Genomic DNA, 12228 nt, shown 5'->3' on the forward strand with positions numbered 1-12228 from the left:
GAGACCTTTAGGAAGTAGGGGAAAAGAGAAGGAGATCAGACTTTCCCAGAGCCATGAGTAAGTTCATCCTGGGTGAGGCACCACACCCAGCTTGCTGGCTGGACAGATAGCTTGTGTTGGAGACTGGAGAAACCAAAAATGCAGAGCGACTCACCAGAATGAATACAGGACATCCAGTGGGGACAGGTATTGTGTGTGGCTTTAGGTAAGCTACTTGAACTCCCTGAATTTTAGGGGCATTATTTATAATATGCAGGCAAGCCGATGTCTACTCCAGCAGGTAACCGTTCGGTTAAAGTGAGATAAATGAGTGGAAATTCTTTGTAAACAGTATGGTGCTGTGTGCCGATGGATAATTATGGCAGCCCAGTGGTGGTGGGTGATTACAGAGCTGCAGCGTTCTGTGCTAGAAATAAACAGGAGCAGTCATAACCCTTCACATTTTACCAATGAAGAGATTAGCCAGACCTAAGAGGCCTTGCCCAAGCTGATTTATAGCACAGTGGGAACTAGAAATCCAGCCTCTTGGGTTGAGGACAATGAAAATTCCAAGTCCAAGCCAACTCCCCAGCTAACTGGAATTCCCATCATGTATCAGTTCAATCTAGGGAGTTTAGTGAGGACCACGTGTCCTGACCCCCTGCCACGGCATATCAGGCAGTCAAGAGCAAGAATTCTGCCTCTGACCCCAGGGTCATGCTTGGGATTGTATTCCATTCGATAGATATTTAAGCAAGGGTGTGAGGGCAAGTTGCCAAGTGGTGCAATACAAAACAAATGTCTCATTGTGTTTGTTGCCACACAGTGTGTGGTTTTGTGTGGCCCAAAAACCACTGAGTGGCTGTGATTAGAATGTGACAGTAATTTATAACAACAGCGATTCTTTTTTTTTTTTTTTCTTGTTCTTTTTCTGGTCTACTTTTGTGACATGCTCCAAAATCTTAAGAAAAGGCTGCAAAAGCAATGTTCAGAAATGTTCTAAACGGGTTTGAAAAACTTGTGAACCCTGTCTGAACTTTTATTAGATTGTCCCACCACTCACCCGTTTGACATCAGAACAAGGAATGCATTATTTATGACAGTATGTGTGAAATCCCTGAAGAGATTCTTGAAAGAATTAAAGGCAAAAATCTGTCCTAAAGAAACTATAAGCAGAAAATAAATGAAAACAGGAAAACATGTAAATCAAAATGTGAATCTTTTCTTTCCTTTCCTTTAAACAGGCTTTTTCTTGGCCATTAGCAACACGGGACAGGGAACCTGTTACTGGGGGCAGTTTTTTTTTTTTATTTTTATTGTCGGGGATTCCTTGAGGGTACAAGAAACCAGGTTGCACTGATTGCATTTGTTAGACAAAGTCCCTCTTGCAATCGTGTCTTGCCCTTACTGGGGACACTGTTATGAGAGAAGCCCTTGATCATTGCTAAGAGGGGAGTATGGTAGAGTTGCCTATGTTGATTCTTCTCTTTAATGTCCCCAGAATGGCTGCTTCCCCTGGAGGAAATAAGATGGTAAATGTCCCAGAGAAGGAAGCAACGCCTCCAAATCATTTAGTCCCTTAAAATTTCTAAAGCACTTTCACAAATATCTGCTCGAGTATTTGCCTCATGACAATTGTGGGAGGTATGTATGGTTCCCTACCTGTTCTAGGTGGAGAAACTTGCATACAGAGAGGTTCAGCAGCTTGTCAAGATGACCCAGCTGGGAAATAGCTGAGTAAGTGTGCTGTTGGAATGCAAGGTGCATCCTGAACTGGGTCTTGTCCCTGGCATTGCAGCTGCCACTGCTCAGGCAGATATGGGGAGGCTGGTGTCTTGCTAGATTAGCCCATCCCAAAGTGTGTTTTTACCTGTCTTGTTCTATGAGCCATACACATATCCAAGTGGTTCTCTCTCTCCTACAAACACACAACCAAATTAGTTTAACTCATCACATTAAAGTTAAATCCTTTCTTTCCTGCCAGACTTTTCAGATACTTTAATGAGGTTCAGGATGTTATGAATCTCCTAAAAAAGGGTTAAGGGATATTTGGCGCACTTGACCTAGGAACTTGTAACATTTTGAAGGACTGATATTTAAAGGAGCACCATGTTGGGTCATAATGTCCCCTCCTCTTGTTGCCTCCATAGACTAATGTCTTTTGTTACCCCCCCCGGCGTAACTATACATCCATCATAAATATGGATTTTCATTTCAGTATTTCCATAAAAGAAATAATTATGTCTTTTCACTGAAAACCAGACCCTCTCATTCCACATAAGTCTGCACTGTAACACTCTCAGCCATGTACTTGCTTACACTTTACAACTTTTATCTTTTAGATCTCTGTGAAATTCAAGGTGTCACACTTATAGATGGCTCTTGCAGGAAGGCTCTTTGCAAGAAGCAATCCATTCCTTCCTAAGGAAAAATGCCTCTTCCATGCCCTCTACTTCTTTCAGGAATATTAACAGCCACTTCCACTTGTTGTCCAAGATACTTCCCTCTCACGGATATTTAAATAATATGGCTCTGACAGCACAGCAAGAAGTCGAAGTCCCAGTCTCATTGTGACCCCCATTTCTCTAAGTCATTTTGACCGCCGGTTTTGGGTTCTAATGAGAAAGAACAGCAACAACAAAATGTACCGCAGAGCTGGTTGCAGCCCTGCAGTTTGTTGTGCAGAATAGTGATGTGAGCTCTTTTTTAAAAGGTAGGGAAAAGGTTAAAGTGGGCAGTATAAGAATGAGGTCTTTAGAGGAAGAGGTTATTTTTCTCTTGGATTTCACCCACATTTATTTTTGCATGGTAGTTGGGCAGAGCGATGCTGTTTTGTACCTTAGGAGGTCCGTAGTAAGCACTTGCTATGTGGATGAAAATGATCTGTTGGAAGATCTGGACCTCAGTCCTCTCTGCCCTGTGGGCCAGCAGTGTCATCTCAGGCAAGGTCCTGTAACTCCTGTGAGCAGTTTTATCACCTGTGGAGCTCCATCAACTGTGGTTTCAGAGAATGGCAGAGAGACTGAGACTTTAGCTCCTGGGGCTCTGGGGTGGAGGCCTATTTTTCAGGCACTTTTACTTCTTTCCTTTAAAAATCATAAGTGGATTTTGAGAATTAGGATAAATAAAAACTCTGTGGGGGCATTACTCTTAAAAACTCAGGAATCAAATTATTCCAGGGATTAATAAGCTTCGAAGATGTGTGTGGCAAATGCCCAGCCTTTTCTGCCACGTAGGCAGAGTAGAGGTGTGCCCAGCACTGTCGTCCTTGCAAGGCCACAGAGCATCTTCTCCTTGGTGCTGTTGTGTGCACTTCCCGGGATTGGTGGGGCCATTCCACACTCACACTGTCAGTCCTTCTGAACATCTGGAAACTTCGGATCCCCCTAGTAGTAGATTCCCTTTCCCTAAGTCCTGGGCACACAAATGTCAAAGGGCTGTGAGCTATATTCTCCAGCCCAGAAATGTGCCAAGCTGGCTGCACAGATTTACCCGCCACGTCCTTTCTGGTTGGCCAGTGCCTATGCCCCTTTGGCTGTGGTTTGGGTACCAACCTAAATGAGTGTTGCCGCCACCTTCAGACACATCAACCAGGTGGGTCCGTGTATGGGGACCTGTCACTGCTGAGTCAGAAGGAGTGAGGAAATCTGACTCTAGGGAAGCCAACTTAGGCTTTATCAGCTTTTAGTTTCTTAAATACTGAGTAGTCAAGACATGGGGGCCCCATAATCCTGAATCAGCAAGTTATGTCCCTCCCCATCATTAGGACTCATCATGCCGAGAAGAATGAAAACATAAAACCTCCCCTTTCACACTCTGGTGTTTTCTTTGGGGTAAGTGCGTCGCTGGAAATCGCCAAGCACAGCAGACATCATTGACACTTTAGCTCCTTGGGTTCTGGGGCGGGGGCACATTTTCCAGGCACTTTTATTTCCTTTCTTTAATAAATCACAAATGGACTTTGCGAATTAGAATAAAACAGAAACTCTGTATGGCATTTCTCTAAAAACTCGGGGACTGTGAGTTGTCTTTGAGGAGTAACTCCTGCTGCAGAATAAGCCTCCTGCTGTCAGGTGTCAGGCGTTTCGCACAGACTGGCAGTGCCCAGGGATTACCAGGATGAAAAATGGGACCTACTAACCACAGGACTACTGTGCAGAAATCTGTTCATGGGTTTAAAATCAGGCAGCCCTGATGAGCTACAAGCCTGAAAATGAAATTCCTAACTCTCCTCCATGAAGTAAGAAATGGCAAACAAGTTTACTTTATCAAAGAAAGTCCTCTTTGCCTCTGCTAACATGATTACCATCTCATGCCTCAGCATCAATATTTTCACTGAAATGAGCATTTTAGAATGTATTTACTTATTCTTGTACATAATCCAAGTAGCACTGCCCTGCAATAGATGGAAGATTTGACCTTAGAGTCCAGGAACCAGGGTTCTTTGTGTTTATAAGCAACTTGAGCCTCAGCTGCCTCAGCTGTAAAACGGGAATAGTTAACTTTTGCCCAGCCCACCATGAGGTTGTGGTGAGGGGCTCTGAGACAGCACGATGCACCCCTAACACCTGAAAGCAGAAGGAAGCTCTGACTTTAAGGTCATTTGGGGCACAGAGCCCCTACCTGTCATCCTGGCCAAAGTTATTCTGTTATTATTTTTTTTTTATTGTTGGATATTCATTGAGGGTTACACTGATTGCATTTGTTAGGTAAAGTCCCTCTTGCAATCGTGTCTTGCCCCCAAAGTTATTCTATTATTTAAAGACTGAGTCATCATCCTACCAGACAGTGTATGTGAGTGTGTGTGTGTGTGTGTGTATACCCAAGATGAACATCCACCCAATTGTCATCTCTGCTCCTGTCTTGTTCTGAAACAAATAATATGAAATTAATAATATGAAAATAATATGAAAAAAATTACTTTGCCTTCTGTCTCTGCTGCTTGAAATTATGAAGAAATCCTATATCCCTTATGTGATAATAAATAATTAAAATTAATAAGTACAAATAAGAAAGGAAAACAGCATCCCCCATGGCTCCTGTCCACACCTCGTTTCCAAGTGACTAATGTCTCCCTGTTGATCCCTTCCCACAGGTCGGTGGCCACACGATGCTGCCCATCCGATGGATGCCCCCCGAGAGCATCATGTACAGGAAGTTCACCACAGAGAGTGATGTCTGGAGCCTGGGGGTCGTGTTGTGGGAGATCTTCACCTATGGCAAACAGCCCTGGTACCAGCTGTCCAACAACGAGGTGTGCAGTGGGGCTGGCCGTGACCCCCACCCCGAGGGCTGAGACAGTAGAGGCAGCCCGCTGCTGGGGTTTTCTTTAGGACTGGAAGTTGGGAGAACATGATCATATGTGGCTTTGTTGTAGGCAGCACTTCCCAAATAGCCTGCAGTGTATCTGAATTTCATGGCCAAAGTCTAGTCTCCCTTGAACATTAGAGTTGTGGAGGGAGAAAAGCCCAGTGCTGTCTGAACCAGCCTTGCTTCCCTAGTGAGGGTGCTGAAGAACTGCTCGTGCCGCTCGGCTGATGAACTGACAGCAGGTGCAGCATCCCAGCACCCTTATAGTCCAGCCAGGGTTTTGGTTCTTGTTCCAGTGACGTTTCAAGCTTCTTTCCTTTTTGTACATTTCACTAGGTCCTTAACTTCTAGCGAAAGACTCAAGCATTTTGTCTTCTTATTCTAATGTGTTTGCAAATGCATCTGTATTTGAGTCACAGCGTCTTGGTCAAGGGCCCCACATCTTTGTCAGATTGATCTCTGTCTTTCTAATCCAATTCCATTGTCCAATGTGACTGCTGCTTTCTACAGCCTGGGGGGTGCCCTGTTAGTCAGCACCTTAACTCCGAAGTGACTCAGTTTCCATCTCGAGCCTGTCAAAACTAAAACACTTGGGAGTTCCGGGGGAGGTCTGGAAGCCTCTCCACTAGTTATGTGATGTGAGGGTGGCTGGAAAAAAGTGGACATAAGCCAATCAAGTTAACCTTGCTACAAACCAGTCAAGGTTAAATGATACCAGAATTGCTCTCTTCCTTCTGAGAAAAATACACAGTGCCCCCTCCCCTGCCCTTGCCCGGATGTTTCTTTGACTGGTGTTGCGCTTCCTCCTGTCTCACCCTGTCCTTGGTCTCCCCACGCAGGTGATAGAATGTATCACTCAGGGCCGAGTCCTGCAGCGACCCCGCACGTGCCCCCAGGAGGTATATGAGCTGATGCTGGGGTGCTGGCAGCGAGAGCCCCACATGAGGAAGAACATCAAGGGCATCCACACCCTCCTTCAGAACTTGGCCAAGGCGTCTCCTGTCTACCTGGATATTCTAGGCTAGGGCTCTTTCCCCCAAACCTATCCTTCGCAATGCACTCCTCAGACGGGCTGAGAGGACGAACATCTTTTAACTGCCGCTGGAAGCCAGGAGCTGCTCTCCTTACTCTGATGGTACTAACAGCAGAGACCCCGAGACTTTCTCAGAGGGAAGCAGTGTGTACTTCTCCATCCGTAGACACAGTGTTGACTTCTTTTTGGCATTATCTCTTTCTCTCTCTCCATCTCCCTTGGTTTGTTCCTTTTATTTATTTATTTATTTTTATTTCTTTTTCTATTTTTTTTCCTCTTTATTTGGTTGGTCTTCCCTGTTTCATAGTTCTTACCCTCTCTTTTTAATCAATCTGGCTTCTGCATTACTATTAACTCTGCATAGACAAAGGCCTTAACAAACCCAATTTGTTATATCAGCAGACACTTCAGTTTGCCCACCACAACTAACAATGCCTTGTTGTATTCCTGCCTTTGATGTGGATGAAAAAAAGGGAAAACAAATATTTGACTTAAACTTTGCCACTTCTGCTGTACAGACATGGAGAGTTTCTATGGATTCACTTCTATTTATTTATTATTATTACCGTTCTTATTGGTTTTGGATGGCTTAAGCCTGTGTATGAAAAGGAAAACTTGTGTTCAATCCAGGAAGCCTTTATCTATGGGAGATTAAAAAACAGAGAGAAAGAAGATTTATTCTAAACCACTGTATGGGAGGAACAAAGATAACCATTGGGATCAGCTAGCATCAGTCCCAACGTAGGAAAAACCCAGCAACTGTTAGCTGGGAGGAATGTCTTCGGCACCTTCCCCTGAGGACCTTTCTGAGGAGTAAAAAGACTGTTGAACTTGGTGCCATGGACTATTCTTTTCCTATCACTGGAAATACTGGAGTGCAGTAGAGAGAAAAGATGGCTTCCTTCCACGAGCCAGGAGATGGCACACCATGTGCTGAGACACAGTCTGGTCTTTGTAGGTCACGATGATAGCACTGGTTTGTTTTCCAAGCGTTATCCACTGATCTTTGGTCAAGTTCAGTCAAAAATGGGCGGATTTGTATCCAGAGATCATTTCAGGATCAGGTGGGAAACCTAAGGACTTGGAAAAGATAGAACAAGCTATAAATTCGGAGGCGAGTTTCTCTTATATTGAATTTCTCAGATAGCACTTCCCTCCGACCCCTAACTGCCACTCCCACCGTCCTTTTAACTGTGCAAGCAAAATTGTGCATGGTCTTCGTGGATTACTACCTTGTGTGCAGAAACTACCGCCGCAGATGTCGTGCCCCTGATAGGTAAAGCAGAGCCTTAAAAGGTATGACTTACACAATTAGGGGAAGCTAATGGAGTTGAGCAGCTGAGAGCTAAACTCCTCTGCCTTGTATGGTGGTGATAGGTTTTAATGAATATGGACCCTCAAGTGTGGATTCCCTCATCCACGTGGAACCCACAGGACTGTGGGGAGGGCAGAATCAATATTCGAGGGAGAGGACAACTCCCCCTGAGGGCATCACATACATTAATGTTCAGTGTACACAGGCCAAGTCCCTTGCTCTGGGCTCTGGTTGGGAGAGTGGTTTCATTCCAGTGTACCCCATTGTCAGTATGCTGTTTTGTTTTCTTCACTCTATTAAAAAAGTCAAAGCAAAATTTTGGCACAGCATGCCAATGGGAGGCTGCACCGGGACCTAGCCTTGGAGGTGTGCTTCTCTGGGCCAAGTCACTGGTTTTGCAGAAAGATGGCATAAATTCAAATAGAAATTTACCGTTATTTGGATGGTTAGATATACCAAGGAAGAAAAATATTTCTGTTCCTCAAGAAAACTTGCTACCCTCTGTGAGGGGAATTTTGTTAAACTTGACATCTTTGTAACATGAGCCAGATTGAAAGGGAGTGATTTCAATTCATCTTAGGTCATGTTATTTCATATTTGTTTCTGAAGGTGCAATTGCTCTGTTTTAGGTTTTGCTTGCACCTGTTAATTACTGGAATACCTTGTTTTCTATTATAGGCTTCAAAAGCCAGTTCTCAAAAATCCAAAAGTGTAAATTAACAGAGAACAAAAGGCAATCCAGTAGCATCTGCAGTGAAATGAGGGGGTTAGACAAAATAAACTTTACAGTCCCTTTGAGTTCCGCACTAGCCTAGGAGAGATGGAGTTTGAATTGTTTGTTCTCTTTGGTGTGAAGAAAAATCCCTCCAGATACACATAATAATCTAACGAAAGCCATATCTCACTGATATATACATGCATGTATATATCCTATTAAGGACCCATGGTACTGTTAAAACACTGTGGACCCGTAAAGCAGGAAGGACGGGGCAGATTTGTACAAACACTTTTCTAGATTCCATCAGTAATGAACTGAAAACCTACACAGGTTTGTTACCTGTATGTGTCCAGCCAGCTGTTCTGGGGGAAGAAGCTGCACATTACTGCTTTTATTTTAAGAGAGCAAAGGATCAAATTCAAGGAGGGCTGTGAAGTTTTAGGCAGTTAAGAAGATGGGAGCATTCCATTCCAGTTTTGTGTTTTCCTGTGAAATCAAAAAGCAAAAAAAGAAAGAAAAGAAAAGAAAGAAAGAAAGAAAGAAAGAAAGAAAGAAAGAAAGAAAGAAAGGAGAAGAAAGAAATTCTCCTCACACCTTCTGACAAGTCTCTCAAGGTCTTGAAAGGTTCTATGCAACTGCAAAGTTTTATAGTTATTTATATTACTGATTATTATTATTTCCTCTGTTGTCGCAAGAGTATGTGCTGGCTTCAGAGATGTCACACATTGAAAGAATATCGATAACTTTTAAACTAGCTGAACGAGCCACAGAATATGTTTAAAAAATTGTCACTTTTCTCTCACCACCCCTTTTCTGGTGGTCTAATTTTTAGAACCGTAGCATGCTTATTCAATGGTCACCAAATATGGCCTGCCATCAAATAGGTTAAAAATTACAGTAGTAGCAGCGACAAACATATTTCTTTAGCTCACACCCAATCTGACAATCATTTCCATTTACATTTTTAATAGTTTTAATAGTTTTCCAAACTATTTTTACATGTGTTAGCAAATTATTCCTATTTCTTTTTTATTAGGTGAGGAACACGAGACTCAGAAAAACTCAGATGCAAGCTAGAAGGCTCCAGCTTCTGGCACCACTGGGACTTAATCCAAGTACTCTGACTCTGAACTTCATGATTCTGTCCACTAGAAATTCAAATATTCAAACAAGTGTTCAGGAAAGAAAGCACACTAACCAATTCATGAAACAGAATGTGAAATTAGAAGAACAAAAGGCAATACATGAGATGATAAGCAGCTGAGATACTGTGATATATAATCATGCTCTTAGCTTCAGTGAAATCCTTGTATCTAGCCAATGTCATAATCAGGCTTATCTAGAAAACACTTTGAACTGTGCTGTAAACGATTATATCAGTATTCATATTATATATGTGTTCACATCAGTGCTATCTGTGATATTTCCATGTATTTATATATGTGTTATAAATACTTGATTTATGCATATACAAATGCACAAACAGTGTGTTTGTGTGTTTATGTATAAATTTATAGGCACACAATAATAGAGATAATTATAAGTAGGGTACAGTAGGAATAATTTGCTTAAAATCTGCTAAATAACCAAACCTTTTTAATGTCATGTTGCTGTTAGTGCTTCCATCCTCCATGTGGGTAGGACACATCATGCTTTTTAACTCTGTACTATACTGCATGGGTGGAAGGCATATTTAAGATAATGTGCTTCCCCAAACAACCGAATAATAGCCATCCCACCACACAGAATTCACTCTCTGGTTCCTTGCAAAGGAAAATGCAGACTGAATTAGATCATTTTATGCAAAGGTCCAGGAAAGGAAAATCAATTTTGTTTTGTTCTTCTGCATATTTGTATTATGCTCACCTTGTCTTGTCCCGCTGTGATCCCTTTACACTTTGTGTTCAGAGTCTAAGCCTTCTGGGTATAAATTGCAATGTCACAATCCCAGTGTCTCAAAGGCCAAAAGTGAGATGTCCAAGACCCCACAGTAAGATGAGCAAGTCTTACATCCAAGTAGGAACGTACCAACCAAGAGTGGAGAATGCTGTTTTGCAAAGCATCATGACGACAGGATTCCCTGGGTCAAGAATGGACTTTTTATCTTTTTCTACCTTCCTTTTTGCAAATTGGACAGCCTATTACACAGTAATGTTAAATTATATCCAATCAAATAAATGACTGCATCTACACACACATCTGTGGTTTTCTTGCCCCCCTATTTCTTTTTCCCCTTTCCTGTTTGAGGACTTATGTTTTCCGTGTTGACCTTTGGTTTGGCCATATATCACACTGTTCCAGGAAATCTCATGAGAGGAATGGCCAGTGACCCAACTCCCCAAATGCCTAAGTTAGTTGGTAGTTAAAGCTGATTCTTTACAATGCTTGATATGTGGACACTCTGAGGTTATGATAGCTTGCACATGCATTTCAAATGTTATTCTACAGGGATGGGAGGGATTTATAGTTAAAAATAACAGTGCAGGAAGGGGTATTTTGCTTGTTGTCAGGGCTGGAATGAATCACTGCTGCTCAAGTCAAAGTTATATCCTTACTTTTTGCATTTCCTCCCCTACTTTTCCTTGACCTTTATTTATCAAATTTGTATTTATTTATGTATTTATTTATTTATCCATTTTCGCTTCATTCATCACAAACACAAAGCAAAGCAAAAAAAAATATATATATATGTATATGTATGTATACATGTGTTGCAGGCAAAACACTGTGAATTTCACAACCACCACCAAGCAACTATTTTGCCATCTTAACATACGTCTCAGGAGACGAAATCGGAAAACATGGGGATGTCATTTTTAAGTCTCTGCATTCGAGGCCAGGTCCATGTTTATTTTATTTCTTTGGTCTGTGCATTAAAGAAAATGATTCTGAGTGAAGGCTGACTGCATGTTCAATGTACTGGAGCAAGCATAACAGAAGCTGCTAATAGCCATGTGTTTAAATGAGGGGAAAAAATGAAGAAAATGAAATAGAATGTAAAGGCCTACATCTTGCAGCTTGTATATCTTACTATTGCTTAAAAAATGTATAAAACAGCTGGAAATGTTTTAAATACAAGGTCTTTGAATTAAATGTGGATTTTAAAATGTGTAATCCCTTGACAAATGACCAAATTACGGTGAACTATGGCTCCCCGCGTTCCTTGATCATTACCTATGACTTACAAATCTGCCTGCAGATGTGGACACTCTGCATTTGCTGCTGTATCTGGAGAGATGTTTGTATATATACGGGCCATATACACATACATTTCAATATCTCTCTGCAGATATATTTCCCCTTCAATTGTGACCTGGTATTTGGAACTCTCTCTTTTCATTTGGTTTATTTTCCTTTCAATGTGATGTCTCTGTGCCAATACTTACCGGTTCTTGTTTTGCAATCTGTTTCGAGGTCCATTGCTTTACTAAGACCCACTGCATCTTGGCTGATTTCAAAGTGACACCTGAATACAGTGTTTCAAAAACAACAACAAAAAAAGTTTTGTTTGTAAATCATGTGACCAGCTTCTCTCAACCTGACATGGAAAGTCTCTTGTATTACAGTGTATTTAATAAAACTGATGTCTTACAATAAATAACATCCTCCAAAAGAGAGACTAAAGGTGACATGATGATTACTCTTGAAATGTATGGAAATTCCACAAAGCATGGTGTGTGGTTTTTTTCTATATGAATGTAGTAGTATGGGATTTTTTTTATTTGTTTTGTTTTGTTTTTAGAGACAGAGCCTTGCAATGTTGCTCAGGCTGGAGTGCAGTGGCATTCATATGATCATAGCACACTACAGCCTCCTACTCCTGGGTTAAAGCAATCCTCCTGCCTCAGCCTTCTGAGTAGCTGGGACCCACAG

General features: G+C 41.9%; 1 protein-coding gene across 6 annotated transcripts in view; it reads left to right on the forward strand.

Annotated features, from left to right (window-relative positions):
* NTRK2 (neurotrophic receptor tyrosine kinase 2) overlaps positions 1 to 11970 on the forward strand; it is a 381718-nt gene extending 369748 nt beyond the window's left edge. For 5 of the 6 annotated variants that reach the window (XM_053576758.1, XM_053576767.1, XM_053576751.1 and 2 more), the window contains 2 exons: positions 5075 to 5233; positions 6129 to 6925. In XM_053576758.1, the coding sequence (XP_053432733.1) occupies positions 5075 to 5233; positions 6129 to 6314 (345 nt within the window). In that variant the 3' untranslated portion in view covers positions 6315 to 6925. Of the gene's footprint in view, positions 1 to 5074; positions 5234 to 6128; positions 7619 to 9391 lie in introns of those variants that run through there. The other variant, XR_008376955.1, reaches the window with a different exon arrangement.
* Positions 11971 to 12228: the final 258 nt, after the last annotated feature.

Source organism: Nycticebus coucang, chromosome 2 (assembly GCF_027406575.1).
Source record: "Nycticebus coucang isolate mNycCou1 chromosome 2, mNycCou1.pri, whole genome shotgun sequence".
Classification (NCBI taxonomy): domain Eukaryota; kingdom Metazoa; phylum Chordata; class Mammalia; order Primates; family Lorisidae; genus Nycticebus; species Nycticebus coucang.